The sequence below is a fragment of the Lutra lutra genome, chromosome 1 (assembly GCF_902655055.1).
Source record: "Lutra lutra chromosome 1, mLutLut1.2, whole genome shotgun sequence".
Classification (NCBI taxonomy): Eukaryota; Metazoa; Chordata; class Mammalia; order Carnivora; family Mustelidae; genus Lutra; species Lutra lutra.
The window spans coordinates 40,419,344-40,440,469 of NC_062278.1; the positions used below are offsets into that span (position 1 = coordinate 40,419,344).

General features: G+C 35.7%; 1 protein-coding gene and 1 pseudogene across 6 annotated transcripts in view; both read right to left on the reverse strand.

Annotated features, from left to right (window-relative positions):
• Window positions 1-2,643: 2,643 nt before the first annotated feature.
• On the reverse strand, window positions 2,644-5,063 carry LOC125094400 (uncharacterized; annotated as a pseudogene).
• VGLL3 (vestigial like family member 3) overlaps window positions 3,206-21,126 on the reverse strand; it is a 49,099-nt gene continuing 31,178 nt past the window's right edge. For 4 of the 6 annotated variants that reach the window (XM_047722179.1, XM_047722170.1, XM_047722204.1 and 1 more), the window contains exon 4: window positions 4,980-11,031. In XM_047722179.1, the coding sequence (XP_047578135.1) occupies window positions 10,988-11,031 (44 nt within the window). In that variant the 3' untranslated portion in view covers window positions 4,980-10,987. Of the gene's footprint in view, window positions 3,406-4,979; window positions 11,032-21,126 lie in introns of those variants that run through there. The other 2 variants (XR_007125939.1, XM_047722188.1) reach the window with 2 other exon arrangements.

Below are 21,126 nucleotides of genomic sequence, written 5' to 3' on the forward strand. Positions count from 1 at the left end.
ACAAATGGTGTCTAGGAATACTGCAACCTCTCACTATGTTGTGTCAAGAGAGGCTGAGAACATATTAGTCTATGAACAGAACCTACCTGTTCTACCACCAAATATGAGAAAGGAAAGAAACATGGTTGAAATGTACTAAAGATAAAACAAAGATAAATGTGCAAGCTGTTGGAAGGGTAGTATGTTATGTTATACATATGGCTTGAACAGGTAGTGAATACAAATTTGCATGATTTTTCTGAATTTTGTGTTTATGTTCATCACCTTTACAAAATTTGTTGGGAATTCTCATACATACTCTAAATACTCACTCTCATAATTTAGTATGATTTTGTATCTTCTTAAAAAGCTCCCCTCTGAAAAAATAAAATTTAAAAATAAAAAATTAAAAAAAAAAAAGCTCCCCTCTGCACAACTTTTATAGGATTCAGATCCTAGATCAGCCCTTGGTATTCAGCTTGCCAAAGTTAATCATTTCTGCCTTCAGGACAGCTGGATCCTGGCTCACTCCAGGAGCTAGAATCAGCAGGGCTGGGTCAGGAAAGACCCTATTATGAGGAACTGAAGAAGTCAAAACAGGTACAAACTTCTTTGGGAAGCACAATAAAAAGTTCAACATCAAAGCAGTTGAATTCTACTGATAAGTCTAAGGGCATCATCATGGGGCCAGGAAACAGACAAGTTCAGAAGCTTCGCAGGCCCAAACATACGGGAGAGAGCAAGAAGCAGTGGTTGCATCTAAGAATATTTCCTTGAAAAAGCTGGCTTTTTAAAGACTTGTTTTTATGAATGGGAACTGCCTAATAGGAAGGTAGTTGGCTTATCTCAAATAGTCAACATGGACACTATATACACTGTTAACCATTCAGGCTAAAGAATTTAAAATCCATATGACTTCAAGACCATAGCCCCAAGGGATTGGAATCATTACTTCATTTTGCTTGTATGAATGTCATTAGCGTATATAGGTGGTCTGTAGAAAAAGTAGATGGGAGAAGAAAAAAATAGGTTACATACACATACACACATAGTAAGTTCTGAGGTTCCAGGAGACGAGAGACATTAATTTCTGAGGTTCCAGGAGCCAAGAGATTTCTACCACTCCATTTTCATAGGATTTGGAGGAAGAAGAAAATGGGAATTATTCCAGTTGGTAAGAAATTATTAAAATATTCTCACTGCAAATACCTTCACTTTAAAAGGTAGTGTGGTGGTCTAAGATTCTTTTCTTGGTTAAATCTGGGTTTGAATCTGGTTCTGCCACTTGTAGTCAAGTTCTCTTGGGCAAGGACTTAACTGATTTCCTAAATTCCCTAAATTACTAAAAACAAGGTTAATAAGAAGGAAAGCATACTATTTACTTAGTGATAAATGATTTATATATGTTATTTAATTGCTGTAACAATTGTTTGGAGTAGTTACTTTTAATATCTTCATTTGACAGGTGGACACACTGAAACTTAAAGAGGCTGAGGAAATTGTCCAAGGACTTCCAGCTTCTAAGTAGCATCATTAAAAATGAAATCTGCATGGTTTTTATAATGCTGACTGCCTCCCAAATAATGCTGTCTACATGTTGCTATTTGTGAGAATTCTTTAATATAAATTCATGCAATGCTCATTATATACAGAGGAGTTTTAATAAATATCAGTTCCTTCTCTTTGTATCTGTACAGTACTATTAATTTTCTCAAAGCAATTCACATTTATTTTGATTGTTATGCTACTGATAAGGAAACTGACTAAATGATATCAACAAATTATGACTGGATCTAATCCTAGGTCCCAGGGTTTCTCACTTCACATTTTCCACCTTCTCGCCTCCAAACCAGTCCAAATGTCTTAAGAAGAGACTCATTTTTAATTTCTCTTGGGTCCTCCCTCCTTTTTATAAGCTGTAGGCAGAAAGGAATTTTTTTTTTTAATAAATGAATGAGTGCCTTGATGTTACAGAACCTGATAGCACACATTTAAAGTGATTACTCTCTGTTCTTTGGGAACATCAGAGCAGGAAGGCCACGCTCAACCAGACATTCCCTCGCCTTGCAATGACAAGCCTTAATGGAATCTGGCCTGCAGAGTGTCTGGGCTGTGCGCGAGGCTGGTGTCAGAGCAAGTGCAAGCAAGTTCGGGAGGCACAGTCTTTATGACATCGTGTAACTCAAACAGTCCTTCAAGGAGCCACTCACCTTTTCCAGGGGGAATCTGCTTAAGTGATTCTCTTGGAAACAGTGTGGAAGGGGGGGGTGTGTGTTAAGTTACGTGCTTCTGTATGTGGATGGGTGAGTGGGTGGAGACAGGTGGGGGTTTGGTGAGGAAGAGGAGAAACAAAGAAGGAAAAAACCACCACCACTGCCACCAAAATATTCTGCTCAAGGATGAGGGAGTACACCCTACAGCTGTTAGCACTGTTCAGCATATTCTGCATATTTACATATACCAAGTATTTCCAAACAGCCTTGTGTTTGTTTTAAAATCCCACGCGAAGATGTCTGGTAAAGCTGTCACTCGAAAGCTTATTTTCTTGGTGATGTTTACAAAACTGTTTTCAAAATTCTGTGTATACATCATAGACCAAGCAGAAGAGTTAACTGTGGTTACCAACTTTATAATTTAGACTAATCCATCTATGCATCAGACAACATTCAGAGCAAAACACCCATGTTCTAAGGCAAAGAAAACACCTGGTTGGTTGAAGACAATTTTTTTTTTTAATTATTTTTTGGTTCAATACAAAATGAAACACAGAACATCACCCAGTGATACTCTAAATTGTCTTGAAGTCACCAAAGTGTGATATTCTTAATTACTATTGATTCTAATCTTTGATTTAGAAATATTTTGTTTTTAGGGGTTTTTTTGCTTGGCACTTTTTTGGTGTGTCTTTTGTTTTCTGTTTTGTAAGAAAAATGCTTAATAGTGGCTGGATTTCTCATATAGCCATTTTCTTTAGGAAATATAAAAACACAACACCACACATAGCCCATTTGAAAAAAATTAAGAAACTTCCAGCAGAAGGAATGGGGTTGTTTAAAGCTTTATTTTTCTTTTAGCAAGATCCACAAGAAAAGGATAGAGTGTCGTGTTTAAAGGGGAACAGATTTTGTATTTTTTGGCAAGATAATAAATACTCTGTTGCTATATTTGGCTCTCTGCAAACAGTGTGTTTTACAAGTGCAAAGCAAAGATCCATGCTGGTGTCCTTCATTCAGCCACAGCCAAACTTGGTGTGGAAAGTAAAACGGTTGTACTTGAGTGTTGTTTCGAAGACAGTCTAGCTCATTTACTGATCAACAACATTCCAGAGTACAGGTACCTACTTTACACATTAAATGCATCAAAACATGTTTGCTTTCCATCACAGTTGTTCCACTGCTTAACTGATAACAGATGTAATGATTCAATCTGGACAAAAATGTAAAAGCTTTACTGTGTCAGTGTGGTCATATATAGATATTTTTGTCACATGTGTATAAGCAGGTCAAATGAGATGGTTGGAGACTTAAGGCAACACAGGATGATCACACGTTCCCAAAAAAGGAAGCAAAACAATTAAATGGTAGTTGATTATCCCCAGAGAAAACACACTTCAGCTAGGAAGAATCTGCACCAGATGTCCTGCTCTCCACCCCCCTGAATGCTTGTCTGACATAAATACCGCATAGCCCTTTAGATTCCAAGGCACTATAATAACCACGTGAAATGTTTGAAATAACAACAGAAATTCCCTTCATATGCCATTATTTAAGTGAAGGAAGATGAATCCTCCACAAATGACCATTGTAAACATGGAATAAGCCTTGCTAGTTTCAGTGATACATTAAATACTCTCAGGTTACAGGGCTAATGAAAAAATATATCGAAATCTACTACTAATTTTGGTGGTAGAATAATGCCCCTTTCAAAAAAATACTCACATCCTAATCTTTAGGACCTGTGAATGTCACCTTACATTTAAGAACTTTGCAGATGTAATTAAATTAAGAACCTTGAGATGAGGAGACTACGCAGGCAGACTCAATGTAATTACAAAGATCTTTAAACATGTGAGAGAGGTACAAAAGAGAGGGTCAGAGTGATGCTATGTGAGAAGGACTTGACCAGTAGCTGATGGCTTAGAAGATGGAGGAAGGGAGCCATTAGTCAAGGACTCTAGAAGCTTGCAACAAGGAAAGAGACTCTCCCTTAGAGCTTCCAGAAGGAATGCAGCTGACACTTTGATTTTAGCCTGAGAGCAGTGCCGAATGTCTGACCTACAGTGTGGTTAAGATAATAAATGTGTTGTTTGAAGCCATTAAGTTTGTGGTAATTTTTTACAGTGGCCATAGAAAACTCATAACACTAATCTCGTTTAAATATGGCAAACAGTTAAGAATGCAAAATTATCTCACCTAATATGTTGGAGAGCCTACTGATTCAAACACTTATTTCTAGACTTTTGCACTTCTAAATGAAAGATCCATTTAAGAAGAAAGTAGAGTCCAATGTAGGAAAACTCCAGCTTCCTTCAAAAATTCTTAGAATTTTCCTTTCCAGCTGCAGTTGTTCAGTGCCAATGAATTGTTAGGAAAGTTTTTTTTTTTGTTTTTTGGATTTTTTCATAATACTTATATCAAGTTCTGTAACCAACGAGTGTAAAAACAAAGCAACAAAATGCATTTCTCATAGTCAATGATAATTTTAGAAGCATTGTACTAAATTCATTCATAAGCTTCCTGCTGTTATATAATTAACATGGCCCATTTCACTTGCCCTTCCATTATAAACACTTTGCTTCTAACCCACTCCTCACTGTAACAATTAGATTCCCTGGCCTTAGAAATTAACCTCATAAAAACAAACAAACAAAACACTAAAATGTTTTAATTTCCAAAGATGTTTATAAATTGCTTAATCGGATAAGAAGAAAACAGAGCTTTAGTTAATTGTCAAGAAATGCAGACCAAACCAAAATGCTACCTTAAAATACAAACATTAAATTCACATTAAATTATTTATTGAACATATTGAAGATAACATTGTTTTTACTTACAAAGTCCTCCACCATCTTTTATCACTGACATATTATGCGACCTGCATTTGAAGAATGAACAGAAATACGAAAATGTCTCTTTCCCAAACCCCAGAAAAAGAACAGAAAAAAAAAATTAAGATTTTTTAATTAGTTTGTAAAGCCAAAAGTTTTATGAGCTTTGTAAATTAAGACTGACAACATAGGCAAGATTACTTAATTTGTCTTTCTGGAAATGTAAAATTAAGATAGCAAAAAATTGCTCATAAAACTATCAAGTCTGGAATTTTATTGTACTTCAATGGTGCAGGATAATATTTCTATTAATAGTTTTCAGTTTACTTAATCAAGTGACAAATATAAAGTCTTCCACATTATTTCTTATAAAAGTATTTCACCTTCCTAGATTTATATGATAAAAATTAATCCGTTTTCCCTTTCAACATATGCATTTTAAAATGATACAAAGAATTCACATGGAAACTCTTCCCTATACTGTATATCCAGAAAAATGTATGGAATAGTCTTTTTAAATCATATATAATATCCAAGATTGTAAATATCCTAAGAAATTAAATCATGTGTGTAAATAATCATTATTAATTTCTGCCCTAGCCACAGCATAAAAAAATGTACATCTCTATTAGTATAAAGAGATATCATTAGAAAAGTTCACATCTTATGCATACACCAAACAAAAATCTCCTAAAGAATCTTATATTCTAAAAGAGCTATTCTTACGTCAAAATTTAGTAGTCCAGAAATTGTTAAAAAAAAGAAGCTAATTGACAGTAACCTGCCCTTTCTAGAAGGTATCATAGTTTACTTATATAATGGAATTGGTAAATTACACTTAATCCAATTAGTATTTCCTAGAACTTTAAAAGGAGATTCAGATAAATTTATTGGATCTAATTAATTTGCAATTTCAAGTGAATACTTGTTTGATCAATTATTTGAAACTATACAAATATTTTTCAAACAAACAAATAAAGCATAATGGACAATAAAGGAAATAAGAAAATTAGGATATTTTAATAATAATGGCTATTTCTATATTTTGGCAAAGTGTATAGGGTGAAATTCCCAGAGAGCACTAAAAGAAAAAAGCCCGCTGAAAAATTCCGAAAGTCTGTTCTGTGCCCAATGTCCATGACCAAGTTACCAAGGAAATTAACATTTTGAGGCTCTTGAGCCTGAGGTCTTCCTAGAGGGCCCACCCATACCCCAATCTTCAATCATCCACTTTTGTGCAGCTTATCTATTTGTCTTCCACACACATTTTTAAACTAAAACTATAACCCGATTTTTTGAAAATGACTTTAATAAGAGTTTTAATACTTTAATAAGAGATTTAAAGATCTCTTAGGCCATGTTTTCAGAGAATAAATTTTAATTTCTCAAAGAAGCTTTAAATTTTCTGAAAGACAGGTCTTTTATCCTGGAGGAAAGAAAACACAAAATGAAGCGAAACTGGGTTCTTAAGATCCTGTACATGAAAATCAGCGGGCTGATTTCAGTCTTGGTCTCATACAGTTTCTGCTTTTCTGCTGTCCTTATGTCTGCTGTGAAGGTGATCAATCACAGGGATTCTAACTGCCATCAATACTCCTTTGTAACTGCAATGGTTCAAGTGAACTCTTTCCATCTTCAATAACTGACACAGTGTCAACATCTGCTTCCAATAAAATTGTTTCTTTTTTCTCAAGCAGAGTAAATCTGCTGAGATTGTAAAGGGATTTTTTCCCTCCCCTTTTCATGCAAATGATTTTTTTCCATCATATTTTGCAATTTTTCCTCCAAGGCAAGTAAAAAAAATAATAATAATAATAACTTCAAAAGAGAGGTTTTTATTCCAGGTGCTAAAGAAGCCAAAATAGAACTGAAAAAAATATAAATTTTGGTGATTTAGTAAGATGTTGCCTTAATATGAGAGAAAATACAGTTGGATCTACATACCACTAAAAGGTTAATTTATTTTCCTTCATAAGTGACACACTAAAGTAACAGAAATAATTAAGAAATTTACATTTTATCTTCAACAAATAGTAGTGGACAAGATTCTCTTGCAACAATTTGTGATGAAAAAGCAGCCATATATCTATTTGATTGCTGCAGAAGTGGATATGGGAAGTATAAAGAAGGGACATCTGGGAGCTCAATTTTATGACTTACTTAATTGACAGACATTTGTGGTACACTGTGGTACTTACTGAACATTTACTATGAGACAGAGATGACTGATGATAGATAGATAGATGGATACATAGATAGATAGATATGATTTTCAGACTTCACAGCCTGCCACTTAGGTACTGTTATCTCACTTTGCTCATAAGATAAATAAAACCCAAATCACACATACCTAACTGTGGCCAAGCCAGAATTCAGACAATGACCTAACGCACAAGTCAATGCTCTTTTCCATGAATTCATTTTGCTTCTCTATTCATTCCTCAGTCAACACTCCAATATATAAACTTTCCTTTTCCACCACTAATGCCATTGCCCCATTGACTTAATTTGGCAATATTATGTAACAAAGGGACACTCGTTAAGAAATAGAATTTAGTTTCTTGAAATACTGTTTCTGATTGCAACTTCAAATGACAAATGTAATATTAAACCAGATAGCCAATGCAAAAACCAGATAGATCCTGTGTGTTCTGCAGGTCTTAGCATAGGAATAGGCAGTATGATTTCCAAAATGAATAATGAGCTCTGCAAGGGCATGTTTTATGCCAGTTACTAAAATTTGTCTTTTTTAAGTTTTTTTATAAAGTTAAAAGAATTAATTCCTTAAATTATTTGCAACCCATTGGTTCTCATTTGCAAAATGTAGAGCAACACTGGCCATTTCTGCTTAAAATAATAATGTAAATAATTTTAAGAGGACAGAGAAAGAAAAAAAAAAGCAGATGAAAGTTCAGAGGGGATGGTTAACCTTCTTAAGAAGAAACACTGGTTTTTAAAATATTTAGATGCTCTTTTCAAATAAACAGTGAGGGACAAAATAGCCTGTTGAGATCTAACTTAACACTATTATGTTGTTCCTTAACTCATGTTGGTTTATAGCGGTCGAAGCCTTGACTCAATGTCAAATAAATGAGATGATTTAATAGGGTCTAGCTCAAAGACCTTTAAAAACCTTGAAAGAAGTCTAATTTTTAAAGTAGTCAAAAGTGGAGTGGTTCCAAATGAATGGGGAAGAAAGTTGGTAGCCCTCAGTGAAGCAGGTTAGGAGCCTCTAAGTTCAATAGCATTATTTTGATGTGCAAAGAGCAGACCCAGAGAGTGATAGCATTTTAAACTTAAATTTAGAATATCATGCTAAATTACAACTCATCCTCTTTTACTTAAGGTAGTGTAGGTAATATGATCATAACAAGGGGGTACCAGTCAAAAAAAAACAAAACAAAACAGAACACCAAGGGGATGCCAGACAATGATAGAGACATGCACTCTCTTTTTACTTAGACTTTGATCCATTCCTTGCTTGTTTAAGGATCTAATCCTTGCAGTATGTCAACAATGCCTTTTCTTAACAGGAGACCTCACTTACAAACCTTTCCTGGATACAGCAGAATTCAGATCTCCAACTTTTCTTGGACCCCAGAGCCAAGGAACCTTTCATACTGTAGTTATCAGGAGTGGCACAGAACACAGTCCAAATTCAGGGTGTAGCTATACAATTGTCTCTCTCTCCTTGAATTCAGTTCAATGGTGAGTAAGGAAAGGAGCAGAGAGTTAATACTTTTCTTCTTCCTTAATTGGGAAAATCCAACTGAATGACCTGAATGAGCTGGAGTACAATGCTGTTCTAAGAGAAACTGCAAAGGAAATTAATAGGTTCCAAGGGAAGGGGAGGAAAATAAATAATTCCCAGGGAGTCATCCCATGGGAACTGCACGAATACTTGACTTTGAAAACTCAGGAGGACACAAGAGGAAACCAATTTTATAGATTCATTTAACTTCATGCTCCACATATAGGGCAAAGTACATATAACCGTAACAAATCAAACTATAGATCAAAATATAGATAATTTAACCAAGCCACTCCCTAGAAATCTAAGTTCATATCATTTGTAATATGATTTGTAAGTCAAAAATTCCTTAAGTTTTGACCTCACATTCGGTAAAAATATGCACATTGTGTTAAGGAGAGTTTGGTTAAGAGGAAGCAACTTATGATAACAATGTAAGAGAGTGTATAGATTTATAACTCACCAGAAGCACCAGGAAAGAAAATCAATGCAAAAAACAGAGATAAGGGAACTACTTTAAATTATCTGTAAGAACCCTGCCTAGCTGAGCAGAGGTTGTGCTGCTCTTATAGCTAAAATGTTTATGCACAAGATATACACAATTTAAAGTGGAAAGTGGTATTTCATTAAACACTGTATTTCATATGGGTGAAGACCAGGATGGGGCACATTTGAGAAACTTTTACCAAACTAAAACTTCTATATAACACTAACTTTTTAATGTGACCCATCTCTGGAAGCAGCTAGATGAGAATGGACTTTGCATCAAAAATTCTTCATAACTGCTACTTTTATAACCCTAATCTTTTCCTAACAAGGTCTTAATGGTAATTCCAACTTCACCTTATTTAGATCCTGAGGGCCATCCCAAGTTGAATCCTGAGTTTTCAAGGATAAATTTCAAAGAATAGTCAATTTGTAACCCCAACTTAAGTAACTGTGGCATAAATTCCAATTTAAATTTCATTTTGCTCCAAAAAGTTTTCTTAAAAGAGTTCAGTCAACTAAGACCAGATTTAAACAAGAAAGTCTTGAAAAAAAGATGTTTAAAATATTACATATATATTATTTTTTAATTTACAATGATGAGTAAAATTATCAGAAATAGTCATCGAATTAAAGGCTTTGTTACACGTCTAGTACCTTCCCAAATATTGTCCCTTGAACATCTCTAGGAAAAAAAGTCCACTTAAAATATGACCTTAAAAATTGCCATGATTGCATAAATAGAAACAAGGAAACCAAGCCACTGGCAATCAAAGGTAGCGTGGGTAAATGCATTTTTTTTCCAGTAGTTGATATAAACTGGTTCCATTTATCAAAGTTGGATGGGCTAAAAAGACAATTATATACTCTAGGCAAACTCTCCCTCTGATTTAAAGTTTCTGCAAAACTTAGTCAACTTCCAAGTATTCTTTGGGACAAATCGAAGTAATGAAATATCCTTTCTTAAGTGTGGTCATTAAAACACTTCCTTTTCAAGCTATGCATATAACTCAAAGCTAAGTGAGCTAGCATGGCATTAAATCTTCACTGAGATTTAGTGTAAAACAATACTATATTGGCTTGGCTATGGTGCTACTTTTGTAAAAAAGGAGAAACTGTCAAACACTTGAGGTAACCTAGAAAGCACAGAGCATATTACAGACATCTTAAAGACAAGCCTTTTCAACATTTTTGCCAGTGCTTCTCTGAGAGCAAGTTCTTTAAACAGAACTTAACAATTTTTACAATATTAAAAAAAATACATCCCTCAAAAATAGCCCATCAATGCTAAATCAAACTTTCCGTATTTCTACAAAAATAGATACACATAGAGCTACAAAATTGTATTCCTGAAAGAATGAGCATTTTCATTTGTGGTTCATCTTTTCCTGACAAGGTGGTTGGTTCAAAAAGGAAAAAAAAAAAAAAAAATCCAAAGGAAACAAAAATTAAACCATGTATCCATAAAAGCAAGACTTAAAAAAGAGAGTTGCACAGTTGGCAAAGGCTCAGATGAGGGGAAAAAAACAAACAAAAATGCTTTTCTTCAATGTCTACAACACACTCTGCTTTCTCAAGAAAAGGCTTCCAACCAAAGTCAGCTGGCTGATACTTCCTCTTCTTGCATGTCTATCGTGTCCCACTGCAGAATGGGAAATCCTGGCAGCATCTTTCCCAGTGGGCCCACGGAGTCACACTCCAACCTGACTTGCTAATACTGTGTTTCAGTACCATGGTGATTCCTTGCTCTTGTCTTGATGCTGTAGACCTGGGAAAGATGAGAGTGAGAAAAACGAAAAGCCTTAATATAGGAAGTACTCAAAAGTGGGCATAATCTACAAGGCATTGGATATAGAAGCCAAAAAGACAATCTAGGCCACTGTAGGGTATGGACTAAGGATGACCTGATCTCAAAAAAATTCCATGCTTGAATTCACAATTTTCACAAAGCCAACCAATACAGCAGTGGACAAAAACTCTAGACCAGCGCAGTGCTATTTGGATAGTAGAAGTTGTTCTTCTTTTTTTCTTTTGGTATAGTAGAAATTCCTTACTGTAATTTTTTATTTTCTTAGAGTATGAGTGATAATAAGTACAATAAAATAATATAAACAAAACCTTTTTATTTCTAATTCCAAAAGGAGCTGATATTTGGAGAAAACAAGTTAACCAATCTTTGGGGCACTTCGGTTAATACCTTTCAGCAATAAAAATGATACTTTCGGACAAAAGGAGTGAGTCAAGTCTGGTGCTATTTTGGAAATGTAGTCCATGGAAATGTAGTGACCATCCAATATGGTGAGCAATGAGACATGGTTAAAAACTGGATCTAATAGTGTTCAGTAAAATAGATACAGTTGGTTCATAGCTAACAGCACAAAATATTATTTTTATAAATGTACTTGTTTTTTCACATTGTCCTCCAGAAAATATTTAAGATGGTATAAAAATCTATACTTCATAGCAAGAAAATAAAATTTACAGATAAGTTTTTAAAAATAGTAACAAGGAAAATAAGTGAACACATATGAATTCCAACTCAAAGCTAAAGTGATTAAGAAGCTTATCAAACAGAAAATGGAAATTGTGATTCTGATTTAGTTCCAATACAGTCAGTTGACTGATTTCTTAGGTGGACAATTAGCATAGCACCTTCAGCTTATACCTACTTGAAGTCACTTACCTCATCAGGTTCCTTTATTTTTGGCATAATCATTTAGAAGAGGACAGACAAAGCAATGGTTAAAACCAAATACCAAAACATTAAGGAGTGGGTAGAAAAGCAGCATGTCTGCTGCTGTACGGGTGCTCAGATCACAGGGTGTTTTCTTGATCCTTGATCTAAAACAGTTGTAAGTCTAGGGTGGATGTCAGAAATGGAATGGTTAAATGAGCCAGTAGGGTTTTAAATTAAAATTGTTACTAAAACAGCTGCAATGATTTCATTTCTTGTCCCTCCAACTTGTCAAAGAATTTTACAAAACAATGGATATCATTACAAAACAGACACAATTAGTCACTCATCGATGGGAGACATTAAGACAATCTACAAAAAGACTACATAAAGGGAAAAAGAACAAAGAGAAAAAGACAAAGCACCTCATAGAACCACAAGTCACCATCTATATCCTATAGCACTTGCATACTGGGGGAAAAAGCAACACTTTCTGAAAAAAAGATTAGTTTCATCTTAATTTTTGTTTTCTCTTGAGACTAGTATTATGCTTAGATACAGAGTCAACAGTTTTCCTTTCAAAAAAAGAGGAGGAGAAGGAGAAACAGGAGGAAGAAGGGAAGGAAGAAATAAAAGGATTTGGGGTATACCCATTCACTCTAAATTTTCTCTACTCATTTTCAAATGATTTTGTGGTTAGAATAATTTGTAACCTGACACAGTCTCTGTTTGGTGACTCTTATAATCTAAACCACCTTAACTGACAATTTGCTGACTGCATAAACATTTTTTTCATTATTGAAACGTCTCATCTTCTGTATGACTCAGTATTTCCAACACTTGAAGACCCCATCAATCTATAGAATGTCAGCACGGCAAGTCATGAATAGTGTTGGAATCATCAAGTGGTTTGAGTGTCTTTTTTTTTCCTCTTAGATAAAGGCAATCCCTAGTTTGCTTTGCAAAGACCTATGACTCCTTCAAAATCATGTTAGCCTATTTCTGCAGACAACTATTGCATTACTTATCATAGCTCCACATTTTCCAACCAGAATTAACAGAGAGCATTCTCTCCTTATAACTTCATCTCATTGTTTTTGTTTCCAAGTCTTTGCATTACTCTAATGCAAACCTTAAAAAAAAAAAAATCAATTCGTCTAAGGCCTCAAATGTATTAAATAGCTAATGTGGTCCTTGTGGTTTAGCTGCTTCTTGGTGATGGTACAGTCTGTCAAACCTTTGCTTTAATTACCAGGTATTTCAAAAATATGCATAAAATTCAACAGTTAGGCATAGGTAAAACACAAGAAAATGAACAACCACAAACAAAACACCCTACTACTAATAAGTTGCAGGAGAGAAGCAGCTAGGATTTTTCTTATTAGACAACTGATGAGGATAGATCGTGATATTTAAGAGTCAGCTGGCATGTTTAGTTTTTTCAGCAAGGGTTGAAGACGACAAAATCATTGACTGTATGTGGTCTACATACATTTGGGGTTTCCCCAGCTTTTCTTACCAAAACACAAAATCTACTCTGCTATGTTCTCATAGCTATTCGGGCTTGTTCTGCCTCTCACTTTCCTAACTCAAACTGATAGGAAATTGGTTCGTAACATATACTGAAATCTCCCCACAGGCTGTCTGAAATCACCCATGTTTATCTTCTTGATATCAATAACTCAGTTTTAATTTTATTGTTTAGTCTGTGAGATTTTTAGTCAAAAAGAAAATAAACATCATAAAAATGTCAGTGAACATTTTCTTACGGCTGAATATGACAGGCACTGTGTGAAGTACTTTTCATGAAAGATTTCATGTAATGCTCCCAACCATGCTACAATAATATTTATTTTACAAATGAGAAAATTAAGACTAAGAGAAATTATGAAACTATTAAGTGGCAGAGCTATGATTAAAAACAAGGTGGTCTGATGTCAAAGGTCTCAGCTACAATGTATATGGCTGCCCCCATATGGACTATATTTGCCAGAGACTATGTCGCTAACCTCTATACCCACAATTCCCCAAGTCAAAAATCCTTTCATTAAATCAATCTGAGGAAAAAATACATTTTTTAATATTCCTTTTCACACTGCTAGAAATCACCTGACAACAGAACCAATGTCAGAGTTAAAAGTAGAGCTCTTTTAGTAACCTTTTTAAACTATACATCTGTAATTTTTTTTAGCTTTTTAAGGTGCAGTAATTGATTACACAGTAGTTTATTATACTTCAGATGAAGACTACTTCAGTTGTATAATAGGATATTCCACGTTGACTGATAACGTTTTTGATATATAACCCTCCCCACAGCCACAAAAAAAACCCTTCCCCAGTGTGAATACTGAAGGCGCAGGGTGGCCATCTGGTTCATGAGGTGTTTTCAGAAATGAGACCAGAGAACAAAAACATCAGATTGTTGGCTTCAGAGTTTGAGAGTCTGGGATTCAGTTAGGAGAAAAGCTTGAATGGAAACACAAGCCCACAGACCAGTTCCTCGATTCAAAGCAGTGAAGGACAGAGGGAGAAAGAAACTCAGTGAGGGCAGGGATCCAACCCACAACCCTGAGATCAGGACCTAAGCCCAAATCAAGAGTTAGATGCTCAACCAACTGGGCCACCCAGGTGCCCCAGAAGTTCACCTCTTATAAAAGGCTCTTGGAATAAGGAAGTAAAGATGGCAACGGGGTGTGTCTAAGGATGAAAGATCTGGACACTTCCCGCTCTCATTTCCCTCCACTCTTAGGTGTCTTGTGAGAAGATCCTAAAGTTTTCATGGGACCCCCAAAAAGATACAAGAGTGAGCTCAGAGAAAATGTTGGTGACCCTGCTAGTGTGTCTGATGTCTGTGATGTGGGTACCCCACAGCAGAAGAAATGGCACCAGCCACCCCAACTGAGAATGTTGGAGGGATCACAATGGCTAGAAGTTGAACCTGACTTAAATGGGTCATTACCTGGAAGAGCACTGTACAGAGAATGCACTGAGAAACAGAGTGAGGGAGAGGGGATAGGTATGGAAACAAAGGCCAGGATAGGAAGGAAATGACAAAATCATGAACCAGCAACCTCTTAGTTAACAGTTTTTATGATACAACGATTCTAGGAATACAGAGGCAAACCCAAGGAGAGGGTGAGGATGGAATCTGAGAAGAGGTTCCAACTCTAAATTGGACATTGTACTAAACTGAGAGCAATGGAGATATCACTAAGTTGGACTAAGTATACTCATCATTAATGAGGTTAAGTTTTCTGCTATTGGGTAGAAATAAATAATAATTTAGGTTTCTGAAAAACTACACCCCAGCACATCTGAGCTTTAGGGAAAGTTTGATTGTCAGAGTTATACCCATTAGGAAAGCATGCCCTGCTTCTAAGTCAGCATAATCACTTGACAACACCACTGCCTATAGCTCTTCAGTAAGTTGAACATGCTTCCAATTAATTTTATTGCTGTAGATAAAAGAGGTAATGTGGTAACCATACACCAGGGAACATGCTGCTGATAAAAAAAGAAGAAAACATAAGAACATAAAACCTTGAAGTGTGGGTAGAATATTTTATGACCTGAAAGCCAAGAAATACTTAGATGCATAAATATAAATTTTTCATTTCATAGATACTAAGAGTCTAGAAACTTTTTAGGATCAAAATGCTTGCCATTAGAATAAAAGAAGCTGATAGCTTAGTCCTACATTAAAAAAAAAAAAATCTCCTGCTTCTTCCCTGCTTTAATAAAGGTACATCATACTTACTACATACTATAAGTAGACACAACACTGTGTTGGCTACTGTATCAAAATATCTAACCTTTACCAACAATTCGACATCTAACACTGAAACACTGACAAATGATCACAAAGTGATGCAAGAGACAGTTGTATTATCATCTCCTACTTTATATAATTTTCATTGGTAATGATCATACAACTGCATTTGTTTGTCTGAGCCCCAGGGCAATCAGTTTAAATGCTAGTTAAGAATTTCTAAATAAAATCTATGTGGGGATAGCACCTTAACACTAAGTAGGAGAAACACAAAGTAGAGGAAAGACAAAGTGGGGGGAAAAATAAGAGTGAGAGCTATCCAATTCAGAAACTATGATTTCATTTCAGGTAAATACTTAAAAAATGTTTAACCACCGTGGACATCTCCCTTCATTCCTTTTAAAAACATCTTTTTTTCAAATTCCAAAACATCATAGATTTCTTGCGTAATATCCAGTTACAGGGGATTTAGAAAGTGTAAGTTCTACCTAATAGCCCCTGTCACCATAGAACTCACGAAGAAACTTTAGATGTACACACATACTCATACCAGTATTTATACTATGCTATAACATGCTTATTTCACCTGCAATATTATCTTGGAAAATGTTTTACCCCACATCAGTACATATACATGAACCCTTCTGGAGGGATGTAGAATATGTATTCTACCCTGTAGTGTAAATTATCCCATTCTCTATAGATGTATATCATTTGGATACACACACGTGTACAAACATACTTGTTACTAATGTGAACATTTTGACAGATAAGACAAATTCCTGAAAATATGTTTGCATAATTGCTGAACCTCAGCATATATGTTCACTTAAATTTGCATATTTCCATATTTCATTGTGGGTGCTACATGTTTCAGCAAGTTTGTACCAATATTCGTCTTACTTTTTACAGATTAAAAGTATCTATTTCAATTTGCATTTCTTTTCACCTTAGTGAAGGTAAACATTCTGTGACTATGACATTTCTTCCTCAGTGTTTTATCTTTGGTCAATTTCCTATGCATTTAAGAAAGCAATTTTCTCATTTATTTCTAAGTGCTTTTTGTATAGTAGATACATAAGGGTTATTTTTCTCATATTTTACAAATATTTTAGCCAGTTTGATGAGCATTAAGCATCTTCACAGTTAGCACTTCAATGTTGGACAATAATTCTTTTTAAAGTCATCACAAACAAAATGTACTCTTGAACCAGACTGAAGAATAAATTTATTATGACACTTGAATTACAATTACCTTCTTATCATTACAACCCTTGCACACTAAAACAATGGTAAGAGATACTTAACTATGGCAGTGAAATAATTTATTAGCAGAGGGATGTCTTTCTGTATATAAAGATGTTTTCTCCAGGCACATTTAGAAATGACTGAAAAATTTCCATGTAGTCGTACTGTCAGAAACAATGAGGTGAAAACTGTCTAAATACTTGCTAAAATATATTTAAGTTCAGATTCAAGGAACGAGTAGAAATGGAAAACCCGCTGAACCTCATAGACTATAATTTACTACGTTTTTGTCAGAAGCACAGCACCTGCACACCTGAGGCAACCATTGCAGGCGGTAAGCGGGTCAGTGCCCAGGTGTTTCCGCTGCCCCTGTTTTCCCAGACAGCCCCCCCACCCCACCCCTGCAGCCTGCCTGCTGCCTGCCCTCTCACCACCTTCCTCCCTCCAAAGCCACAAACTCTCCTACTCACACAATCGCCAGCCATTGCCTTTGGCCATGTCCACTTCCTCAGACTCATGCAGGTTAAAATGGCCAGCTAGCAGGGACACTGGCAAGTACTCAAACCCTCAGGATATGGAATTACAAATCTGAACGAGTCATTTTAAAATCGATCCCATGGACAAATACAAAATATCAATTACAGAGTTGGGTAGTTTTGTATCATTGTGGCAGTTTACTGCACTCAAAACTTGAATATCAATTAAGCTCTTAGGTGAGAGACACTGGGGATCAGGAGGGAGGATATGTAATATAGACACTGCTCACCAATTCCAAAAGCAGATATACACAACAAAACAAAACAAAACTTTGAAGACAGAGACAAAGAATAAAGGAAAGAGGGAGTGGGGAAGAGCGAAATGAAATACCCTCTGTAATTTCTTCTACAGACTTTCTCCCAGAACTAGAGAGGAGCAAGACCAAAAAATGCTTGGATCACTTATTGTAACTGAAACCACAAGTTATAATACTCTCAAGAGATTCTAACTATCCAGACATCTGTTATAACAAATGCAGCCAAACATGCATCTTTAAAGAGGTTTCTAGGTTATGCAGTGACAGCTTTATGATCCAGAAAATAGATAATCCAACCAGAGGAAGAGCTAATCTGGATTCATTCCTTACTCATAAAAACATAATTAGGGACACAACACCAACACAGGAAACACCATACCTAGGAGGATGAGTTATTTAAAAAGACTTCAAATTTTTTAAAAATTACTTCAGAACTGCAGAAATATAAATGTCTTTTTCTACCCATTTGATTTAAGTAATCAATCTCTCCATTAAAGCAAAACATATTGGAAAATATTCGGTTTAAGAATGAAGGTATGTTGCGTATCAATCATCTACGCTGACACCAGTAATTTCTCATCTTACTTAGATGTGATATAAACACAAGCTCGTTCTGACATTTTCCAGAAGGGATTGTCCAATCCAAGCAAACAGAAATGGGGCTTCAAAGATTCTGAAGATGTCGAGCATCACCTGATACAGTTCAGGCAAAGCAACCATGAAAATAAGCCTTATAACACATGCTTAGAGTTGACAAAAATTATGAAAGTAAATACATAGTATATCAGGCTGTATCCAAACAAAGAATGGTATGGTTTGCCCCTAACAATCTCTCATAAGACTTTTTTTTGGTCATCTTTTTGCCAAGGAATTCACAACATGTTGGCCACAGACAACTGTTTGTGAAACCTTATATTGTTGATAAATAGAACAATAAGAATTAGACAGCCTGGAAGGGAATAAAAAGAATCTGTAAATTCCGCAAGCCGTATAGAATTTTTGTATGGAATCTTTGCAGCCTATTTGAAAACTGATGTGAAACTGGGAACAAGTTCTGAAACAGATTTCTTCATTTGAGCTGTTTCTTTTAGAGGTACCCCTATATGTGATATGATATGAGCAAAGTGTTACTGAAAAGATAAATACCCTGTGAACACAAAATACCGACCCTGAAATAGGACTTTTAATTCTTTGAGTGGTTCTCCATTAAGAGTCATACTAGAATATCCTGGGAGGGTTTTTTTGTTTTGTTTTGTTTTGTTTTTTCAACCTCTACACCTCTCCTCTCAGAAGAGCACATATGGTTCTCTCAGGAAGACAGGGTGTAGTTTGAAAAAATACCCAACTGCCAACCATAACTAGTTGCGAGGTCTCTGTTAAGAAAACAGTCAAAAGCTGATGGCATTGCCTAGTTTTGCTTGCAGTTCTTGGGAAAATATTTCAGAGACCAAAAGATGCTACCCCATTTACAGAGCAATAAATAGAAACTTGTTTACAAAATTAATATTGCAATGGAAAAATGAATCAGTTTTTAGTTCACAACTTTCAAAGATTAGCATGTATTAATGGAGTTTGGTGAGTCTATCTATACTCTAACTGCCTCATTCTGCACATAAAATTTCCTTTTGATCTACATGAGTGATGAGGACAAATATCTCAGCAGTACTTAATTCCAAGGGGATAGGATCAATTTTCTAGTACCTTCTCAGTCCACAAGGCAGAGTGCTAAAGACAGGAAAACAAACAAACAAAAAACTTGTTTAAAAATGTCTTAAAGATGCACATCCTGATATTCCTTCAAATTCTTTTCTTCTTGGTTCTTTATTATACCTCTCCCATTGTCTGCCCGACCAATACAAAGTACCCAGTTTTCACTGGATGGCCAATACCAGCAAACCGCAGTATTAGGAAATTTAGCTCTAGTAAACATCAAAATTATTCTTTTCTTTAAGATTTTATTTATTTATTTATTTGAAAGAGAGAGAGAGAGAAAGAAAGACCGATCGATCGATCAATCAGTCGATCAGGGGAAAGGGGTAGAGAAAGAGACAGAAACCCAAGCAGATCCTATGCTGAGCGTGCAGCCAGATGCAAGGCTCAATCACATGATCCCAAGATCAGACCTGAGCTAAAACCAAGAGCCAGACGCTCAATGGAGTGTGCCATCCCAGGTGCCACAGATCACAGCTATTCTTCAAGAATAGAAGCAAATTAAGGTAGACAGAGTCAGGGAGTGACAGGCATTCAAGGCTTGCATCTCAGTTATTCATGATGTCTCACATCTCCAGTATGGATTTCTTTTTCTGTTTGAAATGCAATATATGTAGTAAGAATAATGAGAGCTTTAGTTCTCCCTCATGTGTACCGTCTAGGAAACACAACCATGTACAATCATTCATTGGAATCTCCCAGCTGTGACAGAGTAAGAAGTATCATCTCCATTCTGCATCAAAGGAAGGGGAGGAACATACAGGTTATCAGACTTGCTCAACATCATGCAGCTAAGTGGTAATGTGGGTCTTGGAGTTTACTTTTTTGGTCCTCTGCTTTTCCCATACACATCTCTAGACACACATTTCTACATGTCTGCAAAGATTAAAGTTCTCTGTACTGACCACCATTTTTATGAGCCCCTAAATGATTGGGGGGAAGGGATAGTAAATCATCAATTAGATCAATCTCATCTCTCCTTGCCTCTTTCTCTTTTACACACACATATACACACACACACCATTATTTGTATTATTATGCAAATAATCTCAGAACATCTGGAATCCTCTCAGAAGGCTCCTGCACTTGCTCTGTAAAGTAGGAGGAGGCTCTATGAGACAAAATCCCCATGCCATGGGCACTGTGACATTATGGCACCATTCAGTGGAGGAAGGCCCAGAAGACAGCATGGGCAAGATCTACATGGGAGAGCAGGGGAAACTCATTAAGGCTCTACAGAATCCAGCCATGGATACTTGAAACTGACAGCAGTACTCTGGAATGCATTTCTCCCTCTGATTCACCATCCAGTTACTTTTCATGCAGATCTCACTCTCTGGCTGGGATCTCCTGGCATTTTGCATGCATCTCAGAGATGGTTTCCATTAGCCTTCTGGTCACGAAACTGTCATTCTGGACATGTGCCCTATACAACTAACACCATTTAGGAGTGTGTAAATAATTTAACATACCTTTGATTTTTTTTTTCTCTCAGTGGAAAATAGGATTATGACATAAGTCAAAGAAAAAGAAAAAGGTCTGCAGAAAGGGTTAACAATTAGTTGTTAATTACTAGAGTATTGTTACCAATCATAATAAACTCTGAAAAAGTCCAGAGAAAGTATAGTTCAAAAAACATCCCAACATATACATTCTTTTTCAGCTGTAA